This window comes from Falco biarmicus, chromosome 13, assembly GCF_023638135.1.
Source record: "Falco biarmicus isolate bFalBia1 chromosome 13, bFalBia1.pri, whole genome shotgun sequence".
NCBI lineage: Eukaryota > Metazoa > Chordata > Aves > Falconiformes > Falconidae > Falco > Falco biarmicus.
Genome location: NC_079300.1, coordinates 293,412 through 312,897, shown reverse-complemented (window position 1 = coordinate 312,897; position 19,486 = coordinate 293,412). Strand labels below are relative to the sequence as shown.

Genomic DNA, 19,486 nt, shown 5'->3' with positions numbered 1-19,486 from the left:
CAAAATGCTGGTCCCTGTATCTTATCAAAACCAGAAGGTAGGTAGGATTGCAGATATGTCTACTTTTGGAGTAGAAAATAATTTATTTCTGCAGCAAAAACCTTTTAAAAAAAAGTGTTTGCATATATTGCAGTGATCTGAAGCTCTTGACAGTTATTCTTCAAATTACAAAGAGAAACACAAACAGAGATTTAAATTTGTCTTATGATAATGAGTTCAACCCTATTAATTCTCTGATCAAAAGGGCACTGGTACTAGAAAAATACCCCATTTTTTTATGCACATGTACAATGTACAATACTCTGGAGACATTAATGGTGATTTTTCTGTCAGACTCAGAAAGCAAAACATGAAATAAAAATATAGACTGCAGAAGAGAATTCTGGGACCATATTCTTCAGCGTCATACATATCTCTGCCTCTGGCCGGTGCAGTGGGATGCAACTTTAAAAGAGAATTTTTCTATAACTTTCTAGGGATTTTATGTCCTGTTTTGTTCTGGGTTGCTTGTCTGTCCTACTCTCTGTTCTTGCCTGGGGAAGATTTTTATTATTTCCCTGTAAGGGGATTCTGCTTAGTTGAAAGGTGTGTGTGTTGGTCTTGTTTGTTCATTTATTTTTACTGGAATGCAGAATGTGTGACAATAATATCAGCTTGTCTAGAAATGACAGCTTGGTAGTAAAACAATATGTATTAGATTTGTCTGCTGCTCCCTTTCTTGTTACAAGACAGCATAATTTTATATTTTATGTATGTAAACCCTGATTGTTCATAAATATGGGCACTGTTGACATGGCATTTATATTAGTAAATAGAGGCATTCACAACAAAACCTGATTATAGCCCCCTAGCTCAGCTGAGGGACAGTTAATTTTATTTTTCATTCTGTAACCTATTTAAGAATTTCTGTAACTTCATGAATCTGAAAATGTCTTGTGCCTCTCACAAAGGAATACTTTGTCTTCAGATTATTACATTTCCCCCCCCAAATAAAATAAAAGTGGTTTTAATAGAATCATTAATATGCCTCGTTAAATGAGTACTAGAGGCACTCATCCAGTAAACAAATGCATTAATGCAGTTATTTATTGTATACATTAAAAAATCCCATAAGAATTCTCTATACAATAGTTTCATTTAGTACCTTTTTTTCCTTTCAAGAATTGGGATTTCATCCAAATTCTAAAGGTTAAGTTATCAATAGAACTCAAAGGGTGTTTTGTTTCCATTTGTATAACTAGTTTAATGTTTTTTGAGTCCTCAGTGTATACCAACAATGGAATCAGTCAGTTACAGGGAAGCTTAGCAGGACATTCTTAAAGTTCTCTTCACAGTAGCAAATAATGCTGAAACTAATTCAGCAAAAGGGCAACCGTTTTTACCAAGGAAGTTATTTTAATTAGTACTTAGGATAATAAATATTCAAATACTTCTGCAATGTTCCAGCTTCAAGATTTAGAAATTTTGATGAACGTGCAGTAGGAGAACAAAGTCTGTGGTTCAATCACTTTAATAATTACATTGTGTCTCCTTGTTACAGCTTCATGAAATTTTCATGAAACATTATCGGCATTTGAAAAAAGCAAGTGCCATGAATTTTATTAGCTAAACCTGCAGGTTGAAATACTGTAGATGGTCACTTGAACCTACTACAGTAATGAATAGTTGAGCTATTGAATGTTAGTGATTAATTTCTGGGCTTCCAAGGGAGAAGTGATTGAGAGATACTGGGTTTTATGTTTGTCCGCTTCTAGTGATATAATGAGTGATAAAATCTTATTCCTTCCAGCTGCTGAACAGTGTAAATGACATCAATAGCATGCAGCTTTAAGCTCTTGCACCTCATAAATATTTTCTCTTCATATGTATATACTGTGCACATGACCTTTTGCAAAATATTACTAACATTTTGCTTTTGAGTAAGGCAAACTTTTTTGCTTTCCTGACTAGCAGTGAATAATGTCAGCAGATAATTAAAATGCTGAAGCTAGAAAATAGTGTTAAGCAGCTGTTCTGGCTGCCTACCACCAGTTGTTTCAAGGATATCAATAGGGGCCACCCACAGTGCTTTGCAGCAGCTGTAAGCGTGGACTAGCAACACTCTTGACTGCCAGTGAGTGCTTTGAGAGTGCCCTAAGAATAGGCAAATATCTTCCATTTAAAAGAGGAAAGCTGTAAAAGTTCTTCATACTAAAAATGAAGTAAAGCATGTGTTTGTCTATTTTTGGTATAAAATGAAAATATCACTGTAGATTTCCATTCATCTTTCCCATTCTTCCCGCGTCTGTCAGGAATCACTAGACCACAACTGAGTATGAAATAGACTGAAGCTAACCCAGCCATCACACAATTTAAGCAGTTCTGGCTGCAGGGCACTGCTGCAAGGAGTGGCCTGGCCCTGCCTTTGTATTTCCAACCCTTTTTCTTGGTTTTGTTTTGACTAGCAGTCATGGGGCTGGCAGGGTCAGTCAGATCATTCTGTTAATATAACTGAAATAGTCAGCAAGGTTTATTTCTATAGGTTCAACAAGTTGACCAGCATTCATTCATTTCACCTTGCCACCACATGGCTCTCGGAACTGACACAAAGGAGGTGATGAGAGTGCCATGCCTGGTAGACCACCCCTTTCTGCAGTGCTGTGGCCATGAAACCAGAGGGATACTGTTAGCCAAGTGTAGGCTACCTGCTTATGTTTGTTTTTTTTTAATGTAATCTGCCGAGAAGGGATTGTGACCTTAAAACTGCCTTATGTGTTATTTGTAATTTAGAACCACAGAAAAATAGAACAGACTTTAAATCTATATGTTGTTTTATTTGCAACAGCCCAAGTGTCCCAGAGGCTTGGAAACGTCAAGGAGCATCAATATGTTAGTCAAGTCACCTGTGCTAAATAGCAGGAAACACACTGTAACTATCTGACTCTCCTACCTCAAAGTATTGTGCCATGAAAGGAGAATCTTAACCTATTTGTCAAGTTTACCAGCACTCTGTACCATATGCCTGCAGTGTGACCCTGGATGCAGGCCAGTGCCAGACAGATACTCTGTGTCTGTACTTAGCCAGTCATAATACACCAGTAGTCTTAACTCATCCTGTCTAGGTTCTTGTGTAGTACCATCACTGTGTTTTTTTAAAAAGAACTTGTTCTTTCTCACATATCTTCTTAGAGGAGATGATACTCATCTAAAAATAAATCCACATTCCACTTGTGTATATGGGAGAGAAGGTAAAAGCATTCTCCTTTGAGTACCTCAAAGAGAACCAGACCTATCTACTTTTCATCATATGATGTTGGAAAATGTCAGACTAATGGAGAAATGCTTGTTCTGCACATAGTATTCACTTTTCATGTGGTTGTTTCAGGTGATAAAGCTGCAAGAGAAGGATGTGATAAATGTTGTCTGTGGGGAATGCCATTTTTACCCAGTATTTGCTGAAAATATTTTTGTAAATTACTGTATCTGTACAAGATAGCCTAAAGAAAGGCTCTACTTTATCTTGTGTTCATCTGTTTTAGTGCTCGCTTTATGAAAATGGATTTTTGTCTCCATTTAACTGCATGAAAGGGTGTATGTGTTTGAAAGAAAGAACCCCCCACCAACCTACACTAATTCGGCCCCCCACTCTGTGATTTCTGAATAAGCCAGGCACAGTGATAGCTGAAGTCACCGGAGGCTGTGCTTTGAACACAAGCGCGATACCTGTTTTGTGAGGTGAGGGCTTAGATGTTTCAATGTGCTACCTGAAATTACTGGGTACTTCAAAATATGTTGAACTCCTGATCTGTAAAACGGGGAGAGCCTTGCAAAACTGAATGGAAATCTCTGAAGTTGCACTGTGATGATTTACTTGTTATTTTTCAAAGATAGGTTATTACATCTGTCATGAACTGGAGTTTCAGAATTTTGCAGTAAATACAGGATGAAGCTGCGTGCTACATAAAGAAAATGCATAATAGCACATCGGTGACTTCACCTTTGGATAGTCAAATACACTTAGTAGGTAAAGCAGGCCCTCTCTGGAAAAATAGTATGTGAGTATATAATTAACAACAGTATCACAATATACAACCATGAGAGGACCAAAAGAAGCTAATACAGAGTGTGTTATTTTGGTTCATTGTATTAAACTTTTCACATTCCTTTTTGTGTGTGTGTAATGTAAACATAAGCTGAAAGAAAAGACTAAGACAACTGCAAACCTAATGAAATTGATGCTTTGTCTGCACAGTCTGGCATGTAAACTGTCTATGTCAATCAAGATTTTTCTCCAAACATGTTCTGTGTGGGCTCATGCCAGACTGAAGCTCATTGTCTTTAACAGGATGTGATTCAGATCATAATTTAACTCAGTCCCATTTCCACTTAAGTTTGCCTTTTAGCAGAGCTGTAAAGTGACATGCCATAAAAATTGGGCTGTTGTACTGAATTTATTGTATGAACTCCAAGCTTTATGTTTTTAAGAGAAGAAACAAGACAGTCTCTTACATGTTGGGAAGATAGTTCCCATGTTGTGAGGACTGTTGCAGTCTACTTAATGAGTTATCAAATGCATGAGTGGGTGCATGATATTAGGACATGGTACTGTAGTTTCTATAAAGCCTTTTCATGTTGTGATGAGGAGCAGAACTTGGTTCTTGACATTTTCCAGTCCATGGTGAGAGAAGGGGTAAAGAAGCATGGCAAAGGAAGAGGAATCCAACTGTTTGCTACAGACGGAACAGTGTATTCTCATCCAGGTACTGAACTGTGTTCTGCCCTTCTTTTGTGTGTATAATGACCATGGAGAAGACAGAATAGACTTTTTCCAAAGAAATATAGATTATTTTTATAGTATCAATTACAATAAATTCAAGGTCAGGCTGAACGGACTGTGGGCAACATCATGTGCTTGAAGAGGTCCCCACTCACTGCAGAGTGGTTGAACTAGATTGTCTTTTAAAAGGTCCCTTTCAACCCAAACCATTTTGTGATTCTATATCCAATACTAAAGGTTCATCTTATAAAACTAAAGCTACTTGAGATTGAGAATTAATTACCCCATCAGTATTTTCTTAAAAATTAAAGAGTGCTTAATGGAGGATTCTTACAAAGAAGCATTCACAAATTCCCTTTTAATTTCCAAGGAAGCACATAGTATATGTACAGTTTTATTACTGATATGATCCAAAATGTTTCTTACTTTTTAAAATGAGCAGTTAATTCTTCCTCCTTTCAGTATGAGAAAGATGACGGCAATAAGTGAAGTGTGTCCCCAGGTCTGTAGAACCAACGGTTGTTAGTATGAGGTGACCTTGGTAAGACGAGGGGCAGGGACAGTGCTGAGGGTGACAGGCGGCGTATGGTCTGGTGAGGAAGAATTTTGCTAGCTGTTGTGGCACCCCCCAGGCAGTCCTCCCACCAGTTCCAACAGCTGCCATAAGCTGCTGTAAAATATCGCTTACTTATAGAACTTCCTTAATCCTCTTCACCCCCTTCAGAGATTCCTGGCCCAACCCTTGATCAAACTAACCACCTTAAGACAAGGCATTCATGGTGGTATTATAGCAGGCCCGCTGCTGCGATCCTTAGGGAGCTGTTGGTGTTTCTGTAGTGAACAGTGGGTTTGGAGGTTTCTAAACACACTGATAATGTAACTGCTGTTGGTAAGCATTTAAAAATACTGATTTGTGAGTTAATTTTTTACCCCAAACAATATTTTAATTTTTCTGTTAACAGTGCATCTCACCCTTTTCCTTTTGAAGCTTCCTAGGAACAGACTAGGCCTGGAAAGCATTTTGAAGTGTGTGAGGGAAATGAGATCAAAAGTTTTCATAAGGAAAAAAAATATACTTCCATATGCACAGTAATTTTTTTTCATCCTAATTGTTACATGGGACTCAGTATTTGTGTACTTTTTTTTTCCATTTACCTTGGAGGGTTAAAGTCGTACTTCTGAAAGTCACTTCATATGTGTTTTTGGGGGTGAATTGGAATCCTGTAACTTAATGTTTTTTTCATAAATTAAGACTGTACTAAGTAGATTTTATTTCTTCAAATTCTGGTGATGGTTTCTGAATTCCCTGTTTAATGACAAAGGATATTAGTTCTTTGATATTTGCTTCAGTGCTTATTATTCACTTGCATGATGTCAAAATCCAGTATAGTGAAAGACCTTTATGCTATTATTTTTTTTAGCACAGTACGATAAGTATATTGTGTATATATACACATAAATTCCATTAATTTCTGTGGGAATTGGACATGTGCACATAGGGTAATTGTTTCTAAAGCTAAAAATAATTTCCATTTGATTCATGTCTTAAGTTTTGCTCACGTGTGACTGCAAGACATGAAGGCCACAAAGAACAGAGCTAAGATTTTTAAGTTGTTGATGATACTAGCCTTTTACCAATTAACAAGATTGTGAGGCTAGTGAAGCAGTTCTCAAGAAATACATTTAAAAAAATCATGACTTCATACTCCAGCTAATTAATTTAACATTTGAAAATCTCAAAGTACTATGTAGTTTTAACCGGTAGAATGAGTAGATCGGCTTTTCAAAATGTTGATCCCTGATTCTGTCTACATTACTGTGAGAAATGACTGAGTTAATTTGGGTACCTTTACACTTTCTTTTTTATTACTATGTAACTCCACCTGGCAAGGAGTAACTGAAGTGAAAAAATCGCATGGCTAAAAACAAATTTCACTTGAACTGTAGGTTGAAAACAAACTTTTAAAGTATGTTTAACAGCACCATATTTAGAAAAAAAGGCTCTAAAATTTACACTGCATGAAGCCTGGAAGAAGTATTTTTTGAAATACTCAACATTTAGTAAAACCCAGGGAGCAGAAAGAAAATTTATTGTAAATCGCTTTTATGTCAAAACAGTTTTGGAACTAGAAACGTACTTATGTATCTGATGTTCTCTAACAGTAAGTGAAAACCAAACGAGACTCTTCCAAACTCATTATCTGTGAACAACCTGGATCAACTGTTCCCCAACTCGCTCAAATACAACAACGGTTGTGAAAAGCTACCCAGAGTTTATAGTCAAAGAAAAAGGATCTTCATTCTCACCACTGAGAATACAAGAGATGCTGCTTTTTTTTAACCTTTTTGAAGTAAATTATCAGGAAGCTGAGATTTTTGTTTGTTTGTTTATTTCTGCTTCTTGGTAAGTCTGTTTCCTTTCCCTCCAGTCTACTGCACAGCTCACCAAACTCCCTCATCTGTTTGACTGTTTCCCTTTTAGTAGGCAGGATCTTTAAAACAATCTGCACTAAATGCCATCTAAAGCTGATTTGGTGCAGTTGTGAAGTCAAACCCTAGTGAAAGGGACTAGAGTGTGAAATAAGTTTAAAAGTAGAGCAAAGGAGAAAACATTTAAGAACATTTAAGAATTCTGAGGGAACTCACAAGGCAGAGCCGTAGAGAATGTAAAACCAGTGACCTGTTTGCAGATGCAGCTGATGTGGTAAAAGATACTGTTGTATAAAAGGTACTGGGAAGGATAAAAGCAAGCTACTCTATTTGAATACTCTTCCATAGGAGAGGAAATGAGGGACTGTCTTAGTGGTGGGTTGCTGTCTACCTTCCGGGAGTTGACAAGTTTTTTTAGAGATATATGAACCATGGCTGATGAGTACAGTAAACAATTGGCATTTATTGTTTGGTGCAAGTGAAGGTGTGGCTAGTAGGTACCGCTGTAATTAATGAGTATGATAATGCACGTTACTTCTCAGTTGGTGTATGCAAGATGAAGTCTTGATTTGCTCTTGATACTATTAATTTTTTTTAATGTGAATGTACCATATGAATCTTTTCCCAGACCATCAGTTGTTGAATATTTGAATTAGACTGAAGTTTTTAAATAAATTTAATTTATAAAATAATTGGAAATAGTTTACTCTTGATTCCTTTTTACACAGAAACAGGTTCCTGTGAATTCAGGAGTAAATACAAATGCAGTTCTATTTAGCAATTGCCTGTTGTGTTGTGAGGTTAGTCCTCTAAGCTCCTTTTGGGCAACAAGCAAGTGCCTGAAGGTATGAGGGGTTGCAGTATACTGAACAGGCCATGGCTCGTCTTGTAAAGGAAACAACAGTAATGGTAATAGTACAGGTTTCTTTCATCTCTGCTGTAAGTCACCCTATTAGATTATAAAAGATAGTTGCTGAAAAGTAGGTGAGGGGACTTCGTGTGTGTAAAGGGTAGCAAATGCAACTGCTTGAGCTTACAGTTACCTCCTTATACAGGGTTCTTTCTAACCCACTTGACTTTGTGAACCTGGATTATAGTGCAGCTCCACAAAACTGTAGCACAGCTGAAGGGTGGAAGCAGCAAATGGCATTGGAAGTGCGGGGATGACTCTCCAGGGATAGCGAGCTCTGCAGTCAGAATAGCTGTTGGGGAGGAAGTGGCATGCAGGTCTCTGCTGAAGGTCTTTATCTCTGGAAAGCTGATATTTTATCTACCCCAGTGTGACAGCCCGCAGGGAAATGTGTGAAGAGTTCCTGCCTTGACCAGTTACTCACTGTAATTTTTGTAGCAGCCCTTAATTTGTGCTAAGTTGATCCATTTTATTAATAATTATTAGGTCTCTTTTCAGTCTGGATGACTTTGCTGATTTGAGTTGCTGTCCATGGCCTAAACCAGTGGTACCAGCTGAACTGAGGAGGTAGCAGAAGGTGGGAATGAGCAAGGTGCAGAACTGACTGTGATGTTGTGTTTGGTCCCATGAAGTGTATCGCAAGGCAGGCAATAACTTTAAACTCTGCTGAACCTTTTATGTTTTGAAGGGCTGAATGCTTAGCACCCTTGTGGGTGGTGCCCCTACACAGAGGAAGGTGTTGATGAAAATGAATGTGAATTTTATTTCGTTATTTCCACTGTCTTCAGGCTGTCCTGGGGCCATGCTGAACTGGTGGTGACAGTGAAGGTTGGCTGCTCATGTGGGTTGTGGTGTCTCAGGAATCCTGGGTCACCTGACTTGTACCAATGGTGGTTTCCATCAGGATCAGAGAGGGGGGCCAAAATTACTAGCCCCTGCTCAGGGGAGAAAACCCACTTTGCCCTGTGATAGGGAGCCCTGTCTGAGTGTGTGGCTGAAGCCAGCGGCAGGGCAGGAGGGGGAAGCTCTTCCTGTCGTTACTGGGAGCATCTCTGGTGTATGCGTCAATAGATTTTTTTAGGTTTTATAGCAGCATGTTTTAAAGTAAGTTTCTAAGGCACTGAAAGCTTACACACAGTTTCTCTTTCGCTGCTAGATCCTGTATAATGGTTACTGTAATACTGTATGGCTTGGCTCTGCCTGTAGTTTTACCAGAAATTACGCTGCAGTACCATGACCAAGCTTACACAATAGACTGGGATGTTGTGGGCCCAAGGGAATTTTCTTAAATTTAAAAGATTTTCCATCTGTATAAAAGTGTATCTGCCACATCACATAGTGTCACAGCGCTGCGAGTGGACTCTTACTTGAGACAAGCTTCCTTTTTGTCCCTTTTTTGTTTACAAGGAACAGAGAGACAGAGAGAAGAGGTTGGGCAATGACTTGGCTCTGCTTGCAGAGAGGTAAACAGATTTCCCAATGTTGAGCCATGGTTGGGTAGCCGGAAGCGGATGGCTGGCCATGCTCCAGCAGCCTGAGCCATGGGCCTGTTTGGAGCCGTTCATGAGTCAGAGCATGAGGGCTGGTGGTGCTGATGAGTCATCAGTTTCCCACTTCCCCTGAAGCAGCTTTACTTTGATGTGGCTCAGTTACAAAATCCAGTCTCTCAGTCAGTGTGACAAAGCCCTGACAAAGGGACCCATATGAATACTACAGCATTAGCCAAACTCTTAAGTTTGTGTTATTTCAGGTGAGAGCTTGCTTACAGAATAATGTACTTTGAATCGATCCTTTCTCCTCAATTCCCCTTCAACCTTTTTAGATTAGTAGGTCTGAATTTCCTAATACAAGAAAAAAAAAGTCTGAAAATAGAACCCGCTGAGATATGTTTGTTGTTGGAGTTAATACAAGCAGAAAGAATTAGTACGCTTCATGTTGCTGCTTGCTAGTTTAAGCTAACTGAGCTGTGTTGGCAAGGGTGCAGTGGAAGTCGGGGATTAAAGCCTGGCAGTTAAAAAGTGCAGTATCCTGCAGTAGCACAAATTCTGAAGAACGTTGGTATTTCAGAGTGGGAAGCAGAGATCCAAACAGGAACCATTTCACATAAGCCTGAGGTAGAACAGTTGGAGCACAATGAAAAAGTCCTAGTAAAATAACTGAGTTGTTTAGATCCGAGCTTTGCTTTAATCCCCCTCTGATGAGGGGCCACTGTTATGATACAGTTTACCACGTACTGATAGGACTTACTGGATGTGAATGCCATGATTGGGGTGGTGTTTGTAGTGGCATGTTCTGTGTCGTGTTTGACAGAAACTTGGGTGTATCTCATTTGAGTTGGAACTACTTAACTTTCCCTGATTTCAGTGGGAACACTGAAACTTCTTGTTTGTCTATGAAGACCCCCCCCGTCAGTCTCATCTGTGATGCAGGAATAGGACTTAAAATTAATGTCTCTTTCCTACCCTGCTTATTTGCAAATGAAGACCTTGTTGAGAAAAGGCCTGCTTTGGTACTGGAATTTACAATAATAAAAAATGCAAAGATTGTTTCTGAAAAACTTGAAAGTAAGAATTTGAACATGTATTTTGGAGCTACTTTATCATGTGTTTGAATATTCCTGAAATAAGAATCTTATAAAAACCAGTCTTAACAGTTCGTTACATTCTGTCATAGCAGTTTCTACTTCATAGTGAATCTTCAATATTATAGATTAGGCAAGGTATCTTTTAAGTTTGAGGGTCCTCCTCTTTGGATTCATACACATGTAATGGAGGCAGTTATCTTCAAAATCTACAGCTAAGAACTGTTTCACTAATTCTCTCCCAAACTCTTCTTAGACTGTCTCTTTAGATAATGTGTGTAGATGATGAACAGAAAATGTCATGCAGTAAGAGGTAATAAAAATATATATAATAATAGTAAAATATATTAATAATAAAAGAGCAAATAATTAGCGATTTAGAGCACTCACAAAGTTAGCATTTATCAGAATTGTTCGACATTGAGTTTCAGCTTCATTTTTGGTTGAGCAATCAGTATAGTAATACTTGTTACAGAAAGTATATTTAAATGTGATCAGCACTTTTTATTTGTATACATTTATAAAGAAAAATCATGTTACTGTTCCATCTCCTATTTTCTTCTCCCCCTTTTAGGGGAAAAAGAAAAGCAAAAATTATAAGTGAAATTAAATAACATTATTTGCATAACTTTTGAGCTATTTTATGAAAGACTTTTGAAAATGTTATCATTTGCAGGGAACTGCAAAAATTAAAAGCATAAACTGGTGGTAATAGAAAGATGCTTTTTTCTTAAGGGAAGTGGAAACTTCTTACCACTTAAAGAAACAGAATATAACTGTTAGGACTGAGTGAAGACATTTTTATGGTATTTATTAAGTATTAATTTAGATAGATGTAGTGTAATGGGTTATCTTTCTGTATAGATGCTACTACACCAGAATTACGTGTGTGAAGTGATTTATAACCATATAATTCCATTGATAAAGCAGGTAAAACTAGTGTACAAGTCAGTGCCTTAGGCAGCAGTTAGACCAGGGGTGTAACACAGTGATACCTCGTTATCTCTGTGATCCTGGAAATTAAATGCTTAGTCTTTGTCCAGTACCAGTGTAAAGCTCAGATGCTGGGAGAAGTAAAAATTTTACTGTCTTCCAAGTGGGTCGCCCATGTACTACAGTTTAACAGTGCAGGCAAGATTTCTCACCCATGTTACTTTTTGTCTGAAGCTTTGTTTTCTGTCTCGTTGTAGGCTGTGATGTATGCCAAGAAGAAAATCCTTCTGGGGGGGGGAAAAAAAAAGTAGTTCTGGAAATAATAAAACAAGGAACAGATGGATTGATACAATCCCAGACAAGGATATTTAAAAGGGGATTTCTCCATAGTGTTTTTCTTCCTTCTGTACAGATACACATTTCAGAGCTGAATAAATAGTCTGCATTACAATGAAACTTCACACATATGAGCAAAATTATTTTTTCCTGGGGTTGAAAGAAACAGTGGTAAAAGGGTGTGATTTCACAATCAGAAATGCTGCTGTTCTACCACTGAGGCTCCAAATCGACTTTTCCTTCCTCATGCAACTGTACAGCTGGTTGGATGATAGTGCAGCAACAACAGAATCAGCAAAACAGAAAAAATAAGAAATTAGTATTAGCCACAAGGGCTTGCTTAGCCTGATCTGGTGGACAGCACAACTGCAGGATTACTGCTGTCAGTCCAAGAGAAGGGATGAGAACGTGTGGGCTAGGGATATGAGACTTCCCCTCTCAGCAGCAGCATGGACTTGGCTTGTCCTCAGCCAGTCATGAAAGCACAGCTTCAGTGCAACTCACTCTATCACTGGACTGTATTGTAATTTGCTTTTTAAAAAATCCTAGTCCTATGGACAGTCCAGAGCTAAATCCTGCTCTTATGCCTGCTCCTGGCGACTGACTCTGATCTGGCTGCTCAATACCCTATGCATTACCAAACGTAATGGGGTCAGGGATGGGAGCCCACCTGCCTGCCATTTGGTTGTAGACCGGTAAATGCCATTTAATTGGTTTTAATGATGAAGGTCATGAATTTTAGGACAGTATTCTGTATTTTAGTGTTTGAAATCCACCTGTAATGTTTAATGTTTCACCTGTTGGCCTTTAAGAAAAAAAGAGGCTGTTCTGAATTGAACTTTGTCAGTTCTGATGCCCAGGAGGCTGTAAGAATCTAAAAAAGGCTAATTTCTGACACTGCTACATTTTCTTTTATTCTCCTGTATAAATAAAAAGATACTGGGCCAAAATCTGTTATCCCAATATAAATCCAGTACATTCCAAGTGGAATGAACCAGTACTGCGTTCTGCAAAGGTTTAACGTAACCTTTTCAATACCTATGCAGAAATAAAGGCGTAAAGGGAGTGGGAGCATAGGGTTTTACATAAACAATGGAAACGGGCTGGGAGGAGGCTTCTCTGGCCTGAAACCAAGCCCTTTATTTTAGAGTCTGTCTGATTTTAGGGAATTGTTGGGGTTTCAATTCCACTATATTAAGATGTTAAATAAGCTTTGTCTAATGTTTAACAGTCTTTTCTTTAATAACTGGATAAAACCAAATCAGTTTAGTGGTCATAGTAATAAATTCTAGTAACAACCAACTATCACTTGATCTTGAATCATAGTGTTAATGCCGTGTTCGAGGGTTCTGTTTCAGATGCTCTGTCAGCACGTTTTTTAATGAAGAAGGTATGTTTGTATGCTGCCAGGATGACACCAAGAAGGGTAAGCAAGGCCACTCGTGAATCCTGGCTGTGGCTGCTGAGAAGTTACCAGGCTTACAAAGAAAATTCCAGTGTGTTGTGGTTTTTTTAATTTATTTTGGTGTGATTTGTTTTTTGTTTTGTTTTAACTGCAGTTGGATTCTTTAAGATCTATGATCCTTAGGCTTTTTGGTCAATTTTTCAGTTCTGTAAGTTAAAAAGCATTGCTGAATGGTTGTCATTGCCCTGCTTCTCACATGTATAATTGAAGTACAGATTGTTTTCTCTATAAAAAGGATAAAAGGGGTTTTGAACAAAAGCATATTAGTTTTCAGGTACGGTTTCTTGACTGGTTGCTTTGCATAGCAATTTGCAGAACGTTTTTATCTTTTCTTATAAGCAGTTTTATGTGAGAAGAAGCTTTATGAATTTATTAAAACTTGATTGAATATTTTAAATTTACAGGTCTTATTTCAAATGAAATAGGAGGAAATCTGCAAGGCAGTAAAGTTACATCCTAGAAAGGTGCTAATTTACACAATACACCTTCGTTTATTGATTCTGGATTATGTGTTTCTTCATGTTTTGTGCTGACTTAATGCTCACTGCCTTGGATTAGTGCTGACTGCCTCACTATGTCAGTAATCAAGAAAAGACACGTAACTCCAAGGAGAATAAATGGCACAGCTGCTCTTTGTAATCCTTTGTAGGCAGGACATTTTAAGCAGGCATACTTTAAAACAAGAAAGGGATGGAGAACTATCGCATGGTACAATGTGGAAAGAAGCTTCTTCACAGAACTACAGCTCATTTCATCCTAATTCAGTGATCAGGAATCAGGTGTTTCAACAGGAAGTGTTTATGCCAAATGTGTTTCTGAAAGAGTAATTACTGTTTGGCTTTTAAAATATATTGAGGATAATTTTAACATAGTACTGTTCTTAAGAAGTTTTTTTCAAAGTCATTAATTGGACAAGATTTTGCTGGGCTGATGATAATGTTTACTGTCAGCACTATATAAACTCTATTACTGAAGAATATTTTTAATGACTTCTGTTACCTAAGCCCGATATGATTTGAAATTTTTTACAGTTTCAGTAAACCCAATGATGCTGTATTAAAAGTGCAAGACAAAAAAAAAATCATAGTTACTGTCATAGACTGCTACCAAGCATTCCTGCTATTGTGTTCTTTCCTAAATATCTACAATGCTGTGAATCTGTGCGCAAGACCCACATATAGCAAGTCATGTTATTTTTGCCAATACCAGAGACTTACTGTAAAGAGTTTGGACGTGGTAACATCACAAGAGATGGAAGCTTGCTTGTGAAATAGTACTGGTGATCAGCTGAGTCTGAAAGTGTGGAGTAGTCACAGCAGTAATGGCAATGCTAATAATGTAGGTGAAAGTTACAATGATGAGTTGATGAGTTCAGTAGATGAACTCAATGATGAGTTCAGTAAAAATGATGTTAGACTGTGCTTTTACGAAAGGTGTATTGGAATGATTTTCCAGACAGAGAATATTTAAATTTTTATCCTTCTTAAAATATTCTTCTTAAAATCTTGCCTCTTGTAAAGTTTTCTAACAAAAAACTAGTAGAGGAAAACCCATGCAAGTCCAGCCAGTAATCAAGAGCCTAGTTAGTCAGTTGGGTGAAAGCTGGACACAGAACCAGGTAATCCTTAGATACATACCAGACAATAGATTGCTTTAAGATAGTTCCTTTTTCTTTTCTTGTTTCAAAATAGAATTACATGCTGATGCTTTTAAAATCCTTGTCCTGGTAAGTTTCTTTCAAAACTGATACATTCAGTGAAAACCTTCAGTTGCAACAAAATCACAGTTCCTTCACCACTGTATTCTGTGGCAAAAATATTGTACAGAGGTCACACTTTATAGTTACCTCACTGCAAAATCTGACGCAGATTTGTGCACTACTCCGTTGTTTTCAGGGTAATACAGGTACACGAGTGTTTACATACTAGAGCAGTAGATACGTCGTTGACCTACATTGCAATAAAAACTGGTAGTGCCTTTACAGAGAAATTGGTGATGACACATAAGTCAGGAGGACATAATCTGTCCCTTTTTGTAATGAGCATATATTCTGATATCCTTGGAGGCATAGAGACAGACTAGTTTCCATGGTGTGGTAAGGAACAAAGCAGCTGGATTTGGCAAGACAAACACTTGTCTTTTCAGAACTCAGCAGAATGATGTTACATTGCTGAGTGAAGAACAGTCATATATTTGAGTGTGTAGAAAAAGACTGGTAGGATAAGAGTAAATAACTTTTGTAAAATTAAATAATTTTGAAGATGTGCATGTATTACAGATTTTCAATATTGTCATAGAATTCACCAGTTGTTCAAGTAAAAGTAATTATTCAGCAGTGTTGCATAAAAGTTAGAATAGCAGGGGCAGAAGATCAAGAAAAAATAAATGACAAGATGATAGATAATTTCAAATGGGTTAGGGTGAGATGAGGAGGGTAGAAAAATGTGGGATGAGAAAAGCAAATGGAATTTTGATGACATTATTGCTAACCATGTGTATAATATACTTGGATATTTTGTGTTAATATTGTGTTTTATCTTTTCTTTCTCAGTCACATAGAAAAAATTACAACATGGCAAGATCCTCGAAAAACTATGAACCAACCACTGAATCACATGAGCCAACATCCTGCAGCTGCTTCCACACCAGTACCACAGAGATCTATGGCAATGTCTCAGCCGAATCTCGGTGAGTACTGGATGTCATCTCTCTGATGAAAATACAAAGGAGAGAGGAGAGCCACCTTTGACTAATCTGTTTGCCACAGTAATTTTTGCTTCAAGATGGGTACCTCTATTCTGCTATCAGGCCTAATGTTCTCCACTTCCTTTTCTTGTTTTTCCCTTTGTAGATTTTGCAGCAAGTGAATTTGTACTGTTTGAGGTGAAGTTCTAACATCTCATGCGTTTTATTTTAGAGCTTCTGTGACAAAATTTTGATGCAGTATTGAACATAGAAAAATAAGGTCTTTCTGTGCTTTTTCATTCAGAGGTAGTGTAAATCTCTACAAGCCTACCATATAATTTCCAAAGCTTACTATGCAGAGTGCTTTTAAGTGATCAGTCTGCAGTCTTTGCTGTGTTTCCTCAGGTCAGAGATTGTACCTAGTTTGCTTATTTGTTTGTTTATGGTGTGGGGTGGTGGTTTGCATAGCTAGGTTCTGCACTGGAAATTACTTGCAAAATACTAAGAAGCCTGTTTTGCAGTATGAATTACCTAAAGACTTTCTATAAATGGTGTGGTTTCATTGCTGGTCCTCCGTAGCAGTTCAGGCTTAAGTTTAAGCATGATCTACATTCCTCTGATTTTGCCAGACAGGAGCCTTAGTGAAAATAAAGCAGTGAAAACTCTGAAAATTTTAAAGAGAAAATGTAAATGGAAGAAAACATTTTCATGTGTAATTGAGAATTACAAATAATCCCTAATATTTCCCTGCTGCAGCTTTAACTTTTCTACCACTCAAGAAACTGAGGAACAGATAGGTCAGCTTACAGGCTAAAGATCACAAAACTATGTCAAACAGGTAGTCTTAAAAACACAGACCAGATTCTTGTTCAGGTTAATTTTTGATAAGTTGGTCTCATGATTTCATGATTATTCATTTGCAGTGTGGTTCGTCAGGGCTGTGTCTTTACCATTTTCTTGGAACGTGAACATTTGACTGCCAATAGTCACCAATAGCAGTAATGCAATATACAATATTTTTGTCTTAAATTGCTAATAAACACCTTAGGCTGTCCCCTGAGGTAACAAACTTCATTTCTTTCTGATACCTTTCTCTCAACAACTGTCCTGCTTGAATATATTCAGTAAAAGGTGTGGGCTATGCTGTGTGATTTAGCAGACAGTAGCAGATTGTATCAGGAGAGCATATATGTGAAGAAGGAACCTGAGTAAAATCTGGAAGGTTAGGGTGTACTGCAGTGTGTCATACTACATTGTAAAGCTAACAACTGCTCTGCACATGTTGCTTCAAACCACAGCTGCGTTTAGGTCAATCTGTTTATAGCAATTCCAAAATGGCCAAGAGGTAAGAATAGGACAGTGGGGGTTTTTGTTCATACCAGCTCCTCAGCTTGTGTTGACATCTGTTACATTCTCTCCAATTAAAAAACAAAGGAGGTACCATAAATCAGGACAGTGTACAGCAAGCTTTTTCCCTCAGTGTGTCAGTGCAAGTGAATCAAAACCAAATCCTGTACTGAAATACGTGTATACTGAATTTTAGAGAATGGTCTTTCATGGGATACAAAGGATTAAAATAAAAGCATACTCAATTAACAGTCTGTTCTTGAAGGGACTTCAGGTGCCCAACAGGGGCATTTCCACAAACTTCAAAATCTGTCATATCAAACACAGACTATTTCATTCAGTGCCCTTCACATTTATAGATGAGCTTCTACTTTTGGTAGGTATTTATACAATGCTTGGCTTAATGGTTCAGATCTGTGATTGAATTTCCTAAACTTTAGCCCACTAGAAGCAGTGTGTAAAAATTTCCACAATGTCCATATTTATTTAATCAAGAAAATATTTTGTCAGCGTGTTTTGGTGTCCTTTTTCACATTCTGGTGGCTTTCAAAAGACATGCTGTGACACTTTGAGAGCAAGCAAATCTGTTCGCACAGCTGAGTAGCACTTTCAGCACTTATTACTAAATTCAGCATCACAGTCCCTGATTTCCCAATCCACCTGTTCGAACACATCGTGTGACACTATTTTGTTTAAAAATGCATTTTAAAAGATTTAATGTAGAAACTCTGTGTGTGTGTAGATATGTATATCCACACACACAAACTGCGAGATAGCAATAATCTGAACAGAATACAGTAGCCTCTGAATATTTGTGTGACAGTTTAAAATACCTGTGAGTGCAGTTTCCAGTACTGAAGTAAAACATCTCTTGTTTTGAAATTACCTTGGCCAAAAGGGAGGTCTTCCTGCTCTTTTGTGATGCTAGCAGTGCTACTGCTAAAGCTGCTTTCTGGAGTCTTGCTCAGACATAGAAGTGTGCAATTTGTTGGTCTGTCAGTCAGACCTCTAAGCCAGAACTGATTGTGCCAACATCTTACAGACATCAGAGGAGAAATGGAAATTGTATTCCAAGTTAAGATACTCTTCTGGCCATAATTTTGTAACTTTTTAGCAAATTAAGTCTATGCATCTGTCTTTTGCCTTAGCATTTTTTGGTACTGTAGGAATTAACAGAAAGTTTTCTTTTGAAGACGTGCCACTTGAAAGAAAAGGATCTAAGTGTTCCAGGTCTACGTACTGGTCTGCACTTCTGTTTACTAACACGTGTTTTCCTTGCTGTGCTGCTTATGAAGAAAAGGAAAATATGGTGGTCTCTTCTGTACAGCTTGTTACTTTTATGAACTCCTTTCAGCAATATGTGCTTGGAAGTGTACAAAGGCAGTTGTAAACATTCTGTCAAAAGCACAGTGTGACTATGTGATACCAAATCATAGTATGCCTATGCCTGAGACACAGAGAAATGTATAGTGAAAACTGAATGAAATTAGTAGACATACTGCTGTATTTTTGAACCTTTTTTCTGGCTATGGTTTTTATGTTGTCTGTTTTTGAGCTACACTTACTGGTTTTCTTTAACTTTAGCAGTGTTAGTTTTCTCACTAATGTTTAAAGTATTGCTTTTAAAATGTTACATAACAAAGGCATTTGAAGATATTTCTTCCTTTGATACACCTTAAATTTATGGAAGACTTACACATGCTAGGCTCATTTCTATGCTCATTTACACGCCACCACTAAATTCAGCGAAGCTTTATGAATGAAGAGAGAAACTTGCCCCAGAGACTAAAAGCATGTTATTGCAGGCTAGCGTATATTCAAACTTGTTCAGTTTTCTTTTTCTAATTATTTTACCTTTGTTGTTCTTCTAAGACAGTCTGTGGATGGATATACTAAGGAAAGGATGACATTGACAGGAATCTTGTAACTATGTATTAATTGTCTATTGCCAATCAACTCCATTACTATGGTAGAATCAAAGACTGTATGTGGAAGGAGAGGTATCTGTACACCCTTATTTTAGGCATCTAACCTAGGTCCCTC

General features: G+C 37.7%; 1 protein-coding gene across 1 annotated transcript in view; it reads left to right on the top strand.

Annotated features, from left to right (window-relative positions):
* Window positions 1-19,486, top strand: part of WWTR1 (WW domain containing transcription regulator 1) — a 77,608-nt gene that overhangs the window by 28,301 nt on the left and 29,821 nt on the right. The window contains exon 2 of the mRNA XM_056358173.1: window positions 15,963-16,099. Within this exon, the coding sequence (XP_056214148.1) occupies window positions 15,963-16,099 (137 nt within the window). The remainder of the gene's footprint in view (window positions 1-15,962; window positions 16,100-19,486) is intronic.